Source organism: Salmo salar, chromosome 17, assembly GCF_965601325.2.
Source record: "Salmo salar chromosome 17, fSalSal1, whole genome shotgun sequence".
NCBI lineage: Eukaryota > Metazoa > Chordata > Actinopteri > Salmoniformes > Salmonidae > Salmo > Salmo salar.
The window spans coordinates 42,555,714-42,573,632 of NC_138307.1; the positions used below are offsets into that span (position 1 = coordinate 42,555,714).

General features: G+C 58.2%; 1 protein-coding gene across 2 annotated transcripts in view; it reads left to right on the forward strand.

The window, feature by feature from the left end:
• The window catches only part of LOC106575832 (serine/threonine-protein kinase 24), a 445,978-nt gene that overhangs the window by 143,932 nt on the left and 284,127 nt on the right, over positions 1-17,919 (forward strand). For both annotated transcript variants that reach the window (XM_082963783.1, XM_082963784.1), the window contains exons 2-3: positions 1,451-1,681; positions 3,681-3,737. In XM_082963783.1, the coding sequence (XP_082819909.1) occupies positions 1,451-1,681; positions 3,681-3,737 (288 nt within the window). The remainder of the gene's footprint in view (positions 1-1,450; positions 1,682-3,680; positions 3,738-17,919) is intronic.

Here is a 17,919-nt window from a genome sequence, read left to right on the forward strand (position 1 = left end):
CAGAGCGGAGCGATATCCTAGTCCCAGGTTAGGGTCAGAGCGGAGCGATATCCTAGTCCCAGGTTAGGGTCAGAGCAGAGCGATATCCTAGTCCCAGGTTATGGTCAGAGCAGAGCGATATCCTAGTCCCAGTTTAGGGTCAGAGCAGAGCGATATCCTAGTCCCAGGTTAGGGTCAGAGCAGAGCGATATCCTAGTCCCAGGTTAGGGTCAGAGCAGAGCGATATCCTAGTCCCAGGTTAGGGTCAGAGCAGAGCGATATCCTAGTCCCAGGTTAGGGTTAGGGTCACAGGTCAGGGCAGAGTACTGTAGGGTCAGAGCAGAGCGATATCCTAGTCCCAGGTTAGGGTCAGAGCAGAGCGATATCTTAGTCCCAGGTTAGGTCATGGAAACAGAAGAAAACTCCTGTATTCAATATTCTGTGAGCTATAAAGAGGACTTTTTGGCTTCATCATTGCTGCAGTGTTGCAACATGTTGTTGACAAAATAATGCTGATATCGTTTAACTCTGATCACATGTCATGTAATCAACTTCTAAGCACTGCTGCTCTCTTCCCCTCCCTCTCTCCCTCCCTTCTCTCTCTTTCCTTTCTCTCTCTCTCCCTCCCTTCTCTCTCTCTCCCTTCTCTCTCTCTTTCCCTTCTCTCTCTCTCCCTCCCTTCTCTCTCTTTCCCTTCTCTTTCTCTCCCTCCCTTCTCTCTCTTTCCCTTCTCTCTCTCTCCCTCCCTTCTCTCTCTCTCCCTCCCTTCTCTCTCTCTCTTCCTCCCTTCTCTCTCCCCCTCCCTTCTCTCTCCCTCCCTTCTCTCTCTCTCCCTCCCTTATCTCTCTCCCCCTCCCTTCTCTCTCTCTCCCTTCTCTCTCTTTCCCTCCCGTCTCTCTCTTTCCCTTCTCTCTCTCCCTCCCTTCTCTTTCTCTCTTCCTCCCTTCTCTCTCCCTCCCTTCTCTCTCTCTCCCTTCTCTCTCCCTCCCTTCTCTCTCCTCCCCTCTCTCTCTCCCCCTCCCTTCTCTCTCCTCCCCTCTCTCTCTCCCCCTCCCTTCTCTCTCTCTCCCTTCTCTCTCTCCCCCTCCCTTCTCTCTCTCCCTCCGTATCTCTCTCTCCCTCCCTATCTCTCTCCCTCCCTTTTCTCTCCTCCCTTCTCTCTCTCTCCCTCCCTCTCTCTCTCCCTCTCTCTCTCTCCCTCCCTTCTCTCTCTCTCTCTCTCTCCCTCCCTTCTCTCTCCTCCCCTCTCTCTCTCCCTCCCTTCTCCTCCCTCCCTTCTCTCTCCCCCTCCCTTCTCTCTCTCTCCCTCCCTCCTCTCTCTCTCCTTCCCTCTCTCTCTCCTCCCCTCCCCCCTCCTCTCATCCCCTCCCCCTCCCCCTCTACCCTCCTCCTCCACCCCCTCCTCCCCCCACCCCCTCTCTCCCTCCCTCCTCCCCTCTCTCTCCCCCCTCCCCCCCCCCCCCTCCTGTAGAACCTGAAGGCAGATCCAGAGGAGCTGTTCACTAAGTTGGAGAGGATAGGTAAAGGCTCGTTTGGTGAGGTGTTTAAAGGAATAGACAAGAGGACTCAGAAGGTGGTGGCCGTTAAGATCATTGACCTGGAGGAGGCTGAGGATGAGATGGAGGACATCCAGCAGGAGATCACTGTGTTGAGTCAGTGTGACAGCCCCTTCATCACCAAGTACTATGGATCCTACCTGAAGGTAGGTCATAGGGTTAGGGATCAGGGTTAAAGGTCACGGATCCTACCTGAAGGTAGATCATAGGGTTAGGGATCAGGGTTAAAGGTCACGGATCCTACCTGAAGGTAGGTCAAAGGGTTAGGGATCAGGGTTAAAGGTCACGGAGCAGGAGAGATCACTGTCCCATAAACCCGCCCTGCTGTACCGCTATACCCATAAACCCCCCTGCTATACCACTGTCCCATAAACCCTCCTGCTTTACCACTGTCCCATAAACCCCCCTGCTGTACCACTGTCCCATAAACCCCCTGCTGTACCACTGTCGCATAAACCCCCCTGTTATACCACTGTCCCATAAACCCCCCTGCTGTACCCATAAACCCCCTGCTGTCCCATAAACCCCCCTGCTGTACCCATAAACCCCCCTGTTGCCCCAATGTCCCATAAACCCCCCCTGCTGTACCGCTATACCCATAAACCCCCCTGCTATACCACTGTCCCATAAACCCCCCTGCTGTACCACTGTCCCATAAACCCCCCTGCTGTACCACTGTCCCATAAACCCCCTGCTGTACCACTGTCCCATAAAACCCCTGTTATACCACTGTCCCATAAACCCCCCTGCTGTACCCATAAACCCCCCTGCTGTCCCATAAACCCCCCTGCTGTCCCATAAACCCCCCTGCTGTACCCATAAACCCCCCTGTTGTCCCAATGTCCCATAAACCCCCCCTGCTGTACCGCTATACCCATAAACCCCCCTGCTATACCACTGTCCCATAAACCCCCCTGCTGTACCACTGTCCCATAAACCCCCCTGCTGTACCACTGTCCCATAAACCCCCTGCTGTACCACTGTCCCATAAACCCCCCTGTTATACCACTGTCCCATAAACCCCCCTGCTGTACCCACAAACCCCCCTGCTGTCCCATAAACCCCCCTGCTGTACCCATAAACCCCCCTGTTGTCCCAATGTCCCATAAACCCCCCTGCTGTACCACTGTCCCATAAACCCCCCAGCTCTACCCATAAACCCCCCTGCTATACCCATAAACCCCCCTGCTGTACCCTCAAACCCCCCTGCTGTACCACTGTCTCATAAACCCCCCTGCTGAACCCTCAAACCCCCCTGCTGTACCCATAAACCCCCCAACTCCATTGATCCAGTCTGTTAGTCAATCCCATGTGCAGTTCTGTTGAAGGCTTTTCAAGGCCGTTTTCTAAACGTACTATACTTCAGCGAAGTGTCCTCATTTCTGGCCTAGATACTAAACACTTACTTGATAGAAGAAGCGATGGGGAAGTGGTCCTCCCCTGCAGACATCTGGCCCACGGGCTGATTTTCAGGACGGTCAGCATGTTAGTAGGAAGGGATTTAACATCGCTTTAATCTCACTTCCCACTTCTCTATTTTAATCCCAAATTAAACCCGGATAAAATACTCCTGACTCCCACCAGACAGAGCTTCTCATGGCATCAGCACTAATTTAGAAAGATCTGGAGGAACCAGCCACCTGTCCTAGCACCTCCTGATCTGGAGGAACCATCCCTGTCCTAACACCTCCTCTGTAAGATCTGGAGGAACCAGCTCCCTGTCCTAACACCTCCTCTGTAAGATCTGGAGGAACCCGCCCCTGTCCTAACACCTCCTCTGTTAGATCTGGAGGAACCAGGCCCTGTCCTAACACCTCCACCGTAAGATCTGGAGGAACCAGCCCCCTGTCCTAACACCTCCTCTGTAAGATCTGGAGGAACCAGCTCCCTGTCCTAACACCTCCTCTGTAAGATCTGGAGGAACCCGCCCCTGTCCTAACACCTCCTCTGTTAGATCTGGAGGAACCAGGCCCTGTCCTAACACCTCCACTGTAAGATCTGGAGGAACCAGCCCCCTGTCCTAACACCTCCTCTGTAAGATCTGGAGGAACCAGCCCTGTCCTAACACCTCCTCTGTAAGATCTGGAGGAACCAACCCCCTGTCCTAACACCTCCTCTGTAACTGGTCTCTCTTGTCTGCTTCAGGAGGCCAAGCTGTGGATCATTATGGAGTATCTCGGAGGAGGCTCAGCGTTAGATATGGTGAGTGATGTTACCAGTAGTCAGACAATATGTGGACGTTGTGCTAGCTAACGGTGGGCGGCTGTGCTAGCTAACAGGGGGCGGTTGTGCTAGCTGACGGTGGGCGGTTGCGCTAGCTAACGGTGGGCGGTTGCGCTAGCTAACGGGGGGCGGTTGCGCTAGCTAACGGGGGGCGGCTGTGCTAGCTAACGGGGGACGGTTGTGCTAGCTAACGGGTGGTTGTGCTAGCTATCGGGGGCAGTTGTGTGAGTTGCGCTAGCTAACGGGGGTGGTTGTGCTAGCTAACGGGGGCGGTTGTGCTAGCTAACGGGGGGCGGTTGTGTGAGTTGGGCTAGCTAACGGGGGGCGGTTGTGTGAGTTGCGCTAGCTAACGGGCGGTTGTGCTAGCTAACAGGCGGTTGTGCAAGCTAATGGACGGTTGTGCTAGCTAACGGGCGGTTGTGCTAGCTAACGGGCGGTTGTGTGAGTTGCGCTAGCTAACGGGGGTGGTTGTGTGAGTCGCGCTAGCTAACGGGGGCGGTTGTGTGAGTTGCGCTAGCTTAACGGGGGCGGTTGTGTGAGTTGCGCTAGCTAACGGGGGAGGTTGTGTGAGTTGTGCTAGCTAACGGGGGCGGTTGTGCTAGCTAACGGGGGCGGTTGTGTGAGTTGCGCTAGCTAACGGGGGAGGTTGTGTGAGTTGTGCTAACTAACGGGGGGCGGTTGTGTGAGTTGCGCTAGCTAACGGGGGAGGTTGTGTGAGTTGTGCTTGCTAATGGGGGCGGTTGTGTGAGTTGTGCTAGCTAACGGGGATGGTTGTGTGAGTTGCGCTAGCTAACGGGGGCAGTTGTGTGAGTTGCGCTAGCTAACGGGGATGGTTGTGTGAGTTGCGCTAGCTAATGGGGGCGGTTGTGTGAGTTGCGCTAGCTAACGGGGGGTGGTTGTGTGAGTTGTCCTAGCTAACGCGGGCGGTTGTGTGAGTTGCGCTAGCTAACGCTGGCGGTTGTGTGAGTTGCGCTAGCTAACGGGGGCGATTGTGCTAGCTAACGGGGGCGGTTGTGTGAGTTGCGCTAGCTAACGGGGGCGGTTGTGTGAGTTGCGCTAGCTAACGGGGGCGGTTGTGTGAGTTACGCTAGCTAATGGGGGGCGGTTGTGTGAGTTGCGCTAGCTAACAGGGGGCGGTTGTGTGAGTTGCGCTAGCTAACGGGGGGCGGTTGTGTGAGTTGTGCTAGCGAACGGGGGCGGTTGTGTGAGTTACGCTAGCTAATGGGGGGCGGTTGTGTGAGTTGCGCTAGCTAACGGGGGGCGGTTGTGTGAGTTGCACTAGCTAACAGGGCAGTTGTGTGAGTTGTGCTAGCTAACGGGGATGGTTGTGTGAGTTGCGCTAGCTAACGGGGGCGGTTGTGCTAGCTAACGGGGGCGGTTGTGTGAGTTGCGCTAGCTAACGGGGGCGGTTGTGCTAGCTAACGGGGGCGGTTGTGTGAGTTGCGCTAGCTAATGGGGGGCGGTTGTGTGAGTTGCGTTAGCTAACGGGGGCGGTTGTGTGAGTTGCGCTAGCTAACGGGGGGTGGTTGTGTGAGTTGTCCTAGCTAACGCGGGCGGTTGTGTGAGTTGCGCTAGCTAACGGGGGGCTGTTGTGTGAGTTGCGCTAGCTAACGGGGGCGGTTGTGTGAGTTGTGCTAGCTAACGGGGGCGGTTGTGCTAGCTAACGGGGGCGGTTGTGTGAGTTGCGCTAGCTAACGGGGGAGGTTGTGTGAGTTGTGCTAACTAACGGGGGGCGGTTGTGTGAGTTGCGCTAGCTAACGGGGGAGGTTGTGTGAGTTGTGCTTGCTAATGGGGGCGGTTGTGTGAGTTGTGCTAGCTAACGGGGATGGTTGTGTGAGTTGCGCTAGCTAACGGGGGCAGTTGTGTGAGTTGCGCTAGCTAACGGGGATGGTTGTGTGAGTTGCGCTAGCTAATGGGGGCGGTTGTGTGAGTTGCGCTAGCTAACGGGGGGTGGTTGTGTGAGTTGTCCTAGCTAACGCGGGCGGTTGTGTGAGTTGCGCTAGCTAACGCTGGCGGTTGTGTGAGTTGCGCTAGCTAACGGGGGCGATTGTGCTAGCTAACGGGGGCGGTTGTGTGAGTTGCGCTAGCTAACGGGGGCGGTTGTGTGAGTTGCGCTAGCTAACGGGGGCGGTTGTGTGAGTTACGCTAGCTAATGGGGGGCGGTTGTGTGAGTTGCGCTAGCTAACAGGGGGCGGTTGTGTGAGTTGCGCTAGCTAACGGGGGGCGGTTGTGTGAGTTGTGCTAGCGAACGGGGGCGGTTGTGTGAGTTACGCTAGCTAATGGGGGGCGGTTGTGTGAGTTGCGCTAGCTAACGGGGGGCGGTTGTGTGAGTTGCACTAGCTAACAGGGCAGTTGTGTGAGTTGTGCTAGCTAACGGGGATGGTTGTGTGAGTTGCGCTAGCTAACGGGGGCGGTTGTGCTAGCTAACGGGGGCGGTTGTGTGAGTTGCGCTAGCTAACGGGGGCGGTTGTGCTAGCTAACGGGGGCGGTTGTGTGAGTTGCGCTAGCTAATGGGGGGCGGTTGTGTGAGTTGCGTTAGCTAACGGGGGCGGTTGTGTGAGTTGCGCTAGCTAACGGGGGGTGGTTGTGTGAGTTGTCCTAGCTAACGCGGGCGGTTGTGTGAGTTGCGCTAGCTAACGGGGGGCTGTTGTGTGAGTTGCGCTAGCTAACGGGGGCGGTTGTGTGAGTTGTGCTAGCTAACGGGGGGCGGTTGTGTGAGTTGCGCTAGCTAACGGGGGCGGTTGTGTGAGTTGCGCTAGCTTACGGGGGGCAGTTGTGTGAGTTGCGCTAGCTGACGGGGGCGGTTGTGTGAGTTGCTCTAGCTAACGGGGGCGGTTGTGTGAGTTGCGCTAGCTAACGGGGGCGGTTGTGTGAGTTGCGCTAGCTAACGGGGGAGGTTGTGTGAGTTGTGCTAGCTAACGGGGGGCGGTTGTGTGAGTTGCGCTAGCTAACGGGGCGCGGTTGTGTGAGTTGCGCTAGCTAACGGGGGGCGGTTGTGTGAGTTGCGCTAGCTAACGGGGGCGGTTGTGTGAGTTGCGCTAGCTAATGGGGGGCGGTTGTGTGAGTTGCGCTAGCTAACGGGGGGCGGTTGTGTGAGTTGCGCTAGCTAACGAGGGCAGTTGTGTGAGTTGCGCTAGCTAACGGGGGCGGTTGTGTGAGTTGCGCTAGCTAACGGGGGCGGTTGTGTGAGTTGCGCTAGCTAACGAGGGCAGTTGTGTGAGTTGTGCTAGCTAACGGGGACGGTTGTGTGAGTTGCGCTAGCTAACGGGGGCGGTTGTGTGAGTTGCGCTAGCTAACGGGGGGCGGTTGTGTGAGTTGCGCTAGCTAACGGGGGGCGGTTGTGTGAGTTGCGCTTGCTAACGAGGGCGGTTGTGTGAGTTGCGCTAGCTAACGGGGGGCGGTTGTGTGAGTTGCCCTAGCTAACGCGGGCGGTTGTGTGAGTTGCGCTAGCTAACGCGGGCGGTTGTGTGAGTTGCGCTAGCTAACGGGGGCGGTTGTGTGAGTTGCGCTAGCTAACGGGGGCGGTTGTGTGAGTTGCGCTAGCTAACGGGGGCGGTTGTGTGAGTTGCGCTAGCTAACGGGGGCGGTTGTGTGAGTTGCGCTAGCTAACGGGGGCGGTTGTGTGAGTTGCGCTAGCTAACGGGGGCGGTTGTGTGAGTTGCGCTAGCTAACGGGGGACGGTTGTCTGAGTTGCGCTAGCTAACGGGGGGCGGTTGTGTGAGTTGCGCTAGCTAACGGGGGCGGTTGTGTGAGTTGCGCTAGCTAACGGGGATCGGTTGTGTGAGTTGCGCTAGCTAACGGGGGCGGTTGTGTGAGTTGCGCTAGCTAACGGGGGCGGTTGTGTGAGTTGCGCTAGCTAACGGGGGATGGTTGTGTGAGTTGCGCTAGCTAACGGGGGGTGGTTGTGTGAGTTGCGCTAGCTAACGGGGGACGGTTGTCTGAGTTGCGCTAGCTAACAGGGGCGGTTGTGCTAGCTAACGGTGGCGGTTGTGTGAGTTGCGCTAGCTAACGGGGGAGGTTGTGTGAGTTGTGCTAGCTAACGGGGGGCGGTGGTGTGAGTTGCGCTAGCTAACGGGGCGCGGTTGTGTGAGTTGCGCTAGCTAACGGGGGGCGGTTGTGTGAGTTGCGCTAGCTAACGGGGGCGGTTGTGCTAGCTAACTTGGGCGGTTGTGCTAGCTAACGGGGGCGGTTGTGTGAGTTGCGCTAGCTAATGGGGGGCGGTTGTGTGAGTTGCGCTAGCTAACGGGCGGCAGTTGTGTGAGTTGCGCTAGCTAACGAGGGCAGTTGTGTGAGTTGTGCTAGCTAACGGGGATGTTTGTGTGAGTTGCGCTAGCTAACGGGGGCGGTTGTGTGAGTTGCGCTAGCTAATGGGGGGCGGTTGTGTGAGTTGCGCTAGCTAACGGGGGGCGGTTGTGTGAGTTGCGCTAGCTAACGAGGGCAGTTGTGTGAGTTGCGCTAGCTAACGGGGACGGTTGTGTGAGTTGCGCTAGCTAACGGGGGCGGTTGTGTGAGTTGCGCTAGCTAACGGGGGGTGGTTGTGTGAGTTGTCCTAGCTAACGCGGGCGGTTGTGTGAGTTGCGCTAGCTAACGGGGGGCTGTTGTGTGAGTTGCGCTAGCTAACGGGGGCGGTTGTGTGAGTTGCGCTAGCTAACGAGGGCAGTTGTGTGAGTTGTGCTAGCTAACGGGGATGGTTGTGTGAGTTGCGCTAGCTAATGGGGCGGTTGTGTGAGTTGCGCTAGCTAACGGGGGGTGGTTGTGTGAGTTGTCCTAGCTAACGCGGGCGGTTGTGTGAGTTGCGCTAGCTAACAGGGGCGGTTGTGTGAGTTGCGCTAGCTAACGGGGGGGGCGGTTGTGTGAGTTGCGCTAGCTAATGGGGGACGGTTGTCTGAGTTGCGCTAGCTAACGGGGCGTTTGTGTGAGTTGTCCTATCTAATGCGGGCGGTTGTGTGAGTTGCGCTAGCTAACGCTGGCGGTTGTGTGAGTTGCGCTAGCTAACGGGGGCGGTTGTGCTAGCTAACGGGGGCGGTTGTGTGAGTTGCGCTAGCTAAAGGGGGAGGTTGTGTGAGTTGTGCTAGCTAACGGGGGGCGGTTGTGTGAGTTGCGCTAGCTAACGGGGCGCGGTTGTGTGAGTTGCGCTAGCTAACGGGGGGCGGTTGTGTGAATTGCGCTAGCTAACGGGGGCGGTTGTGTGAGTTACACTAGCTTCTGGGGGCGGTTGTGTGAGATGCGCTAGCTAACGGGGGGCGGTTGTGTGAGTTGCGCTAGCTAACGGGGGCGGTTGTGTGAGTTGTGCTAGCTAACGGGGGCGTATGTGTGAGTTACGCTAGCTAATGGGGGGCGGTTGTGTGAGTTGCGCTAGCTAACGGGGGGCGGTTGTGTGAGTTGTCCTAGCTAACGGGGGGTGGTTGTGTGAGTTGTCCTAGCTAACGCGGGCGGTTGTGTGAGTTGCGCTAGCTAACGGGGGGCTGTTGTGTGAGTTACGCTAGCTTCTGGGGGCGGTTGTGTGAGTTGCGCTAGCTAACGGGGGGCGGTTGTGTGAGTTGCGCTAGCTAACGGGGGGCGGTTGTGTGAGTTGTGCTAGCTAACGGGGGCGGTTGTGTGAGTTACGCTAGCTAATGGGGGGCGGTTGTGTGAGTTGCGCTAGCTAACGGGGGGCGGTTGTGTGAGTTGTCCTAGCTAACGGGGGGTGGTTGTGTGAGTTGTCCTAGCTTTCGCGGGCGGTTGTGTGAGTTGCGCTAGCTAACGGGGGCGCTTGTGTGAGTTGCGCTAGCTAACGGGGGCGGTTGTGTGAGTTGCGCTAGCTAACGGGGGCGGTTGTGTGAGTTGCGCTAGCTAACGGGGGATGGTTGTCTGAGTTGCGCTAGCTAACGGGGCGGTTGTGCTAGCTAACGGGGGCGGTTGTGTGAGTTGCGCTAGCTAACGGGGGCGGTTGTGCTAGCTAACGGGGGCGGTTGTGTGAGTTGCGCTAGCTAATGGGGGGCTGTTGTGTGAGTTACGCTAGCTAACGGGGGGCGGTTGTGTGAGTTGCGCTAGCTAACGGGGATGGTTGTGTGAGTTGCTCTAGCTAACGGGGGCGGTAGTGTGAGTTGCGCTAGCTAATGGGGGGCGGTTGTGTGAGTTGCGCTAGCTAACGGGGGGCGGTTGTGTGAGTTGCGCTAGCTAACGGGGGCGGTTGTGTGAGTTGCGCTAGCTAACGGGGGGCTGTTGTGTGAGTTGCGCTAGCTAACGGGGGCGGTTGTGTGTGTTGCGCTAGCTAACGGGGGGCGGTTGTGTGAGTTGCGCTAGCTAACGGGGGCGGTTGTGTGAGTTGCGCTAGCTAACGGGGGCGGTTGTGTGAGTTGCGCTAGCTAACGGGGGCGGTTGTGTGAGTTGCGCTAGCTAACGGGGGCGGTTGTGTGAGTTGCGCTAGCTAACGGGGGGCTGTTGTGTGAGTTGCGCTAGCTAACGGGGGCGGTTGTGTGAGTTTTGCTAGCTAACGGGGGGCGGTTGTGTGAGTTGCGCTAGCTAACGGGGGCGGTTGTGTGAGTTGCGCTAGCTTACGGGGGGCGGTTGTGTGAGTTGCGCTAGCTGACGGGGGCGGTTGTGTGAGTTGCTCTAGCTAACGGGGGCGGTTGTGTGAGTTGCGCTAGCTAACGGGGGCGGTTGTGTGAGTTGCGCTAGCTAACGGGGGCGGTTGTGTGAGTTGCGCTAGCTAACGGGGGACGGTTGTCTGAGTTGAGCTAGCTAACGGGGCGGTTGTGTGAGTTGCGCTAGCTAACGGGGATGGTTGTGTGAGTTGCGCTAGCTAACGGGGGGGCGGTTGTGTGAGTTGCGCTAGCTAACGGGGGGCGGTTGTGTGAGTTGCGCTAGCTAACGGGGGCGGTTGTGTGAGTTGCGCTTGCTAACGAGGGCGGTTGTGTGAGTTGCGCTAGCTAACGGGGATGGTTGTGTGAGTTGCGCTAGCTTACGGGGGGCGGTTGTGTGAGTTGCGCTAGCTGACGGGGGCTGTTGTGTGAGTTGCTCTAGCTGACGGGGGCGGTTGTGTGAGTTGCGCTAGCTAACGGGGGCGGTTGTGTGAGTTGCGCTAGCTAACGGGGGCGGTTGTGTGAGTTGCGCTAGCTAACGGGGGACGGTTGTCTGAGTTGCGCTAGCTAACGGGGGCGGTTGTGTGAGTTGCGCTAGCTAACTGGGGCGGTTGTGTGAGTTGCACTAGCTAACGAGGGCAGTTATGTGAGTTGCGCTAGCTAACGGGGACGGTTGTGTGAGTTGCGTTAGCTAACGGGGGCGGTTGTGTGAGTTGCGCTAGCTAACGGGGGGTGGTTGTGTGAGTTGTCCTAGCTAACGCGGGCGGTTGTGTGAGTTGCGCTAGCTAACGGGGGGCTGTTGTGTGAGTTGCGCTAGCTAACGGGGGCGGTTGTGTGAGTTGTGCTAGCTAACGGGGGGCGGTTGTGTGAGTTGCGCTAGCTAACGGGGGCGGTTGTGTGAGTTGCGCTAGCTTACGGGGGGCAGTTGTGTGAGTTGCGCTAGCTGACGGGGGCGGTTGTGTGAGTTGCTCTAGCTAACGGGGGCGGTTGTGTGAGTTGCGCTAGCTAACGGGGGCGGTTGTGTGAGTTGCGCTAGCTAACGGGGGAGGTTGTGTGAGTTGTGCTAGCTAACGGGGGGCGGTTGTGTGAGTTGCGCTAGCTAACGGGGCGCGGTTGTGTGAGTTGCGCTAGCTAACGGGGGGCGGTTGTGTGAGTTGCGCTAGCTAACGGGGGCGGTTGTGTGAGTTGCGCTAGCTAATGGGGGGCGGTTGTGTGAGTTGCGCTAGCTAACGGGGGGCGGTTGTGTGAGTTGCGCTAGCTAACGAGGGCAGTTGTGTGAGTTGCGCTAGCTAACGGGGGCGGTTGTGTGAGTTGCGCTAGCTAACGGGGGCGGTTGTGTGAGTTGCGCTAGCTAACGAGGGCAGTTGTGTGAGTTGTGCTAGCTAACGGGGACGGTTGTGTGAGTTGCGCTAGCTAACGGGGGCGGTTGTGTGAGTTGCGCTAGCTAACGGGGGGCGGTTGTGTGAGTTGCGCTAGCTAACGGGGGGCGGTTGTGTGAGTTGCGCTTGCTAACGAGGGCGGTTGTGTGAGTTGCGCTAGCTAACGGGGGGCGGTTGTGTGAGTTGCCCTAGCTAACGCGGGCGGTTGTGTGAGTTGCACTAGCTAACGCGGGCGGTTGTGTGAGTTGCGCTAGCTAACGGGGGCGGTTGTGTGAGTTGCGCTAGCTAACGGGGGCGGTTGTGTGAGTTGCGCTAGCTAACGGGGGCGGTTGTGTGAGTTGCGCTAGCTAACGGGGGCGGTTGTGTGAGTTGCGCTAGCTAACGGGGGCGGTTGTGTGAGTTGCGCTAGCTAACGGGGGCGGTTGTGTGAGTTGCGCTAGCTAACGGGGGCGGTTGTGTGAGTTGCGCTAGCTAACGGGGGCGGTTGTGTGAGTTGCGCTAGCTAACGGGGGACGGTTGTCTGAGTTGCGCTAGCTAACGGGGGGCGGTTGTGTGAGTTGCGCTAGCTAACGGGGGCGGTTGTGTGAGTTGCGCTAGCTAACGGGGATGGTTGTGTGAGTTGCGCTAGCTAACGGGGGCGGTTGTGTGAGTTGCGCTAGCTAACGGGGGCGGTTGTGTGAGTTGCGCTAGCTAACGGGGGATGGTTGTGTGAGTTGCGCTAGCTAACGGGGGGTGGTTGTGTGAGTTGCGCTAGCTAACGGGGGACGGTTGTCTGAGTTGCGCTAGCTAACAGGGGCGGTTGTGCTAGCTAACGGTGGCGGTTGTGTGAGTTGCGCTAGCTAACGGGGGAGGTTGTGTGAGTTGTGCTAGCTAACGGGGGCGGTTGTGTGAGTTGCGCTAGCTAATGGGGCGCGGTTGTGTGAGTTGCGCTAGCTAACGGGGGGCGGTTGTGTGAGTTGCGCTAGCTAACGGGGGCGGTTGTGTGAGTTACGCTAGCTACTGGGGGCGGTTGTGTGAGTTGCGCTAGCTAACGGGGGCCAGTTGTGTGAGTTGCGCTAGCTAACGGGGGGCGGTTGTGTGAGTTGCGCTAGCTAACGGGGGCGGTTGTGTGAGTTACGCTAGCTAATGGGGGGCGGTTGTGTGAGTTGCGCTAGCTAACGGGGGCGGTTGTGCTAGCTAACTTGGGCGGTTGTGCTAGCTAACGGGGGCGGTTGTGTGAGTTGCGCTAGCTAATGGGGGGCGGTTGTGTGAGTTGCGCTAGCTAACGGGCGGCAGTTGTGTGAGTTGCGCTAGCTAACGAGGGCAGTTGTGTGAGTTGTGCTAGCTAACGGGGATGGTTGTGTGAGTTGCGCTAGCTAACGGGGGCGGTTGTGTGAGTTGCGCTAGCTAATGGGGGGCGGTTGTGTGAGTTGCGCTAGCTAACGGGGGGCGGTTGTGTGAGTTGCGCTAGCTAACGGGGGGCTGTTGTGTGAGTTGCGCTAGCTAACGGGGGCGGTTGTGTGAGTTGCGCTAGCTAACGAGGGCAGTTGTGTGAGTTGTGCTAGCTAACGGGGATGGTTGTGTGAGTTGCGCTAGCTAATGGGGCGGTTGTGTGAGTTGCGCTAGCTAATGGGGGGTGGTTGTGTGAGTTGTCCTAGCTAACGCGGGCGGTTGTGTGAGTTGCGCTAGCTAACAGGGGCGGTTGTGTGAGTTGCGCTAGCTAACGGGGGGGCGGTTGTGTGAGTTGCGCTAGCTAATGGGGGACGGTTGTCTGAGTTGCGCTAGCTAACGGGGCGTTTGTGTGAGTTGTCCTAGCTAACGCGGGCGGTTGTGTGAGTTGCGCTAGCTAACGCTGGCGGTTGTGTGAGTTGCGCTAGCTAACGGGGGCGGTTGTGCTAGCTAACGGGGGCGGTTGTGTGAGTTGCGCTAGCTAAAGGGGGAGGTTGTGTGAGTTGTGCTAGCTAACGGGGGGCGGTTGTGTGAGTTGCGCTAGCTAACGGGGCGCGGTTGTGTGAGTTGCGCTAGCTAACGGGGGGCGGTTGTGTGAATTGCGCTAGCTAACGGGGGCGGTTGTGTGAGTTACACTAGCTTCTGGGGGCGGTTGTGTGAGATGCGCTAGCTAACGGGGGGCGGTTGTGTGAGTTGCGCTAGCTAACGGGGGGCGGTTGTGTGAGTTGTGCTAGCTAACGGGGGCGTATGTGTGAGTTACGCTAGCTAATGGGGGGCGGTTGTGTGAGTTGCGCTAGCTAACGGGGGGCGGTTGTGTGAGTTGTCCTAGCTAACGGGGGGTGGTTGTGTGAGTTGTCCTAGCTAACGCGGGCGGTTGTGTGAGTTGCGCTAGCTAACGGGGGGCTGTTGTGTGAGTTACGCTAGCTTCTGGGGGCGGTTGTGTGAGTTGCGCTAGCTAACGGGGGGCGGTTGTGTGAGTTGCGCTAGCTAACGGGGGGCGGTTGTGTGAGTTGTGCTAGCTAACGGGGGCGGTTGTGTGAGTTACGCTAGCTAATGGGGGGCGGTTGTGTGAGTTGCGCTAGCTAACGGGGGGCGGTTGTGTGAGTTGTCCTAGCTAACGGGGGGTGGTTGTGTGAGTTGTCCTAGCTAACGCGGGCGGTTGTGTGAGTTGCGCTAGCTAACGGGGGCGCTTGTGTGAGTTGCGCTAGCTAACGGGGGCGGTTGTGTGAGTTGCGCTAGCTAACGGGGGCGGTTGTGTGAGTTGCGCTAGCTAACGGGGGATGGTTGTCTGAGTTGCGCTAGCTAACGGGGCGGTTGTGTTAGTTGGGCTAGCTAACGGGGATGGTTGTGTGAGTTGCGCTAGCTAACGGGGGCGGTTGTGTGAGTTGCGCTAGCTAACGGGGGGCGGTTGTGTGAGTTGCGCTAGCTGACGGGGGCGGTTGTGTGAGTTGCGCTAGCTAACAGGGGCGGTTGTGTGAGTTGCGCTAGCTAACGGGGGCGGTTGTGTGAGTTGCGCTAGCTAATGGGGGACGGTTGTTCGAGTTGCGCTAGCTAACGGGGCGTTTGTGTGAGTTGTCCTAGCTAACGCGGGCGGTTGTGTGAGTTGCGCTAGCTAACGCTGGCGGTTGTGTGAGTTGCGCTAGCTAACGGGGGCAGTTGTGCTAGCTAACGGGGGCGGTTGTGTGAGTTGCGCTAGCTAATGGGGGAGGTTGTGTGAGTTGTGCTAGCTAACGGGGGGCGGTTGTGTGAGTTGCGCTAGCTAACGGGGCGCGGTTGTGTGAGTTGCGCTAGCTAACGGGGGGCGGTTGTGTGAATTGCGCTAGCTAACGGGGGCGGTTGTGTGAGTTACGCTAGCTTCTGGGGGCGGTTGTGTGAGTTGCGCTAGCTAACGGGGGGCGGTTGTGTGAGTTGCGCTAGCTAACGGGGGGCGGTTGTGTGAGTTGTGCTAGCTAACGGGGGCGGTTGTGTGAGTTACGCTAGCTAATGGGGGGCGGTTGTGTGAGTTGCGCTAGCTAACGGGGGCGGTTGTGCTAGCTAACGGGGGCGGTTGTGATAGCTAACGGGGGCGGTTGTGTGAGTTGTGCTAGCTAATGGGGGGCGGTTGTGTGAGTTGTCCTAGCTAACGCGGGCGGTTGTGTGAGTTGCGCTAGCTAACGGGGGGCTGTTGTGTGAGTTGCGCTAGCTAACGGGGGGCGGTTGTGTGAGTTGCGCTAGCTAACGGGGGCGGTTGTGTGAGTTGCGCTAGCTAACGGGGGCGGTTTTGTGAGTTGCGCTAGCTAACGGGGGATGGTTGTCTGAGTTGCGCTAGCTAACGGGGCGGTTGTGTTAGTTGGGCTAGCTAACGGGGATGGTTGTGTGAGTTGCGCTAGCTAACGGGGGCGGTTGTGTGAGTTGCGCTAGCTAACGGGGGGCGGTTGTGTGAGTTGCTCTAGCTGACGGGGGCGGTTGTGTGAGTTGCGCTAGCTAACAGGGGCGGTTGTGTGAGTTGCGCTAGCTAACGGGGGCGGTTGTGTGAGTTGCGCTAGCTAATGGGGGACGGTTGTCTGAGTTGCGCTAGCTAACGGGGCGTTTGTGTGAGTTGTCCTAGCTAACGCGGGCGGTTGTGTGAGTTGCGCTAGCTAACGCTGGCGGTTGTGTGAGTTGCGCTAGCTAACGGGGGCGGTTGTGCTAGGTAACGGGGGCGGTTGTGTGAGTTGCGCTAGCTAATGGGGGAGGTTGTGTGAGTTGTGCTAGCTAACGGGGGCGGTTGTGCTAGCTAACGGGGGCGGTTGTGCTAGCTAACGGGGGCGGTTGTGTGAGTTGCGCTAGCTAACGGGGGGCGGTTGTGTGAGTTGCGCTAGCTAACGAGGGCGGTTGTGTGAGTTGCGCTAGCTAACGAGGGCAGTTGTGTGAGTTGCGCTAGCTAACGGGGGCGGTTGTGTGAGTTGCGCTAGCTAACGGGGGGCGGTTGTGTGAGTTGTCCTAGCTAACGGGGGGTGGTTGTGTGAGTTGTCCTAGCTAACGCGGGCGGTTGTGTGAGTTGCGCTAGCTAACGGGGGGCTGTTGTGTGAGTTGCGCTAGCTAACGGGGGGCGGTTGTTTGAGTTGCGCTAGCTAACGGGGGCGGTTGTGTGAGTTGCGCTAGCTAACGGGGGCGGTTGTGTGAGTTGCGCTAGCTAACGGGGGATGGTTGTCTGAGTTGCGCTAGCTAACGGGGGCGGTTGTGTTAGTTGGGCTAGCTAACGGGGATGGTTGTGTGAGTTGCGCTAGCTAACGGGGGCGGTTGTGTGAGTTGCGCTAGCTAACGGGGGCGGTTGTGTGAGTTGCGCTAGCTAACGGGGGCGGTTGTGTGAGTTGCGCTAGCTAACGGGGGCGGTTGTGTGAGTTGCGCTAGCTAACGGGGGATGGTTGTCTGAGATGCGCTAGCTAACGGGGCGGTTGTGTGAGTTGCGCTAGCTAACGGGGATGGTTTTGTGAGTTGCGCTAGCTAACGGGGGGCGGTTGTGTGAGTTGCGCTAGCTAACGGGGGGCGGTTGTGTGAGTTGCGCTAGCTAACGGTGGGCGGTTGTGTGAGTTGCGCTAGCTAACGGGGATGGTTGTGTGTGTTGCGCTAGCTAACGGGGGCGGTTGTGTGAGTTGCGCTAGCTAACGGGGGGTGGTTGTGTGAGTTGTCCTAGCTAACGGGGGGCTGTTTTGTGAGTTGCGCTAGCTAACGGGGGCGGTTGTGTGAGTTGCGCTAGCTGACGGGGGCGGTTGTGTGAGTTGCCCTAGCTGACGGGGGCGGTTGGGTGAGTTGCGCTAGCTAACGGGGGGCGGTTGTGTGAGTTGCGCTAGCTGACGGGGGCGGTTGTGTGAGTTGCTCTAGCTGACGGGGGCGGTTGTGTGAGTTGCGCCAGCTGACGGGGGCGGTTGTGTGAGTTGCGCTAGCTAACGGGGGACGGTTGTGTGAGTTGCGCTAGCTAACGGGGGACGGTTGTGTGAGTTGCGCTAGCTGACGGGGGGCGGTTGTGTGAGTTGCGCTAGCTGACGGGGGCGGTTGTCTGAGTTGCGCTAGCTAACGGGGCGGTTGTGTGAGTTGCGCTAGCTAACGGGGACGGTTGTGTGAGTTGCGCTAGCTAACGGGGGGCGGTTGTGTGAGTTACGCTAGCTAACGGGGGGCGGTTGTGTGAGTTGCGCTTGCTAACGAGGGTGGTTGTGTGAGTTGTGCTAGCTAACGGGGATGGTTGTGTGAGTTGCGCTAGCATACGGGGCGGATGTGTGAGTTGCGCTAGCTAACGGGGATGGTTGTGTCAGTTGCGCTAGCTAACGGGGGCGGTTGTGTGAGTTGCGCTAGCTAACGGGGGCGGTTGTGTGAGTTGCGCTAGCTAACGGGGGCGGTTGTGTGAGTTGCGCTAGCTAACGGGGGATGGTTGTCTGAGTTGCACTAGCTAACGGGGCGGTTGTGTGAGTTGCGCTAGCTAACGGGGATGGTTGTGTGAGTTGCGCTAGCTAATGGGGGGCGGTTGTGTGAGTTGCGCTAGCTAACGGGGGGCGGTTGTGTGAGTTGCGCTAGCTAACGGTGGGCGGTTGTGTGAGTTGCGCTAGCTAACGGGGATGGTTGTGTGAGTTGCGCTAGCTAACGGGGATGGTTTTGTGAGTTGCGCTAGCTAACGGGGGGCGGTTGTGTGAGTTGCGCTAGCTAACGGGGGGCGGTTGTGTGAGTTGCGCGAGCTAACGGTGGGCGGTTGTGTGAGTTGCGCTAGCTAACGGGGATGGTTGTGTGTGTTGCGCTAGCTAACGGGGGCGGTTGTGTGAGTTGCGCTAGCTAACGGGG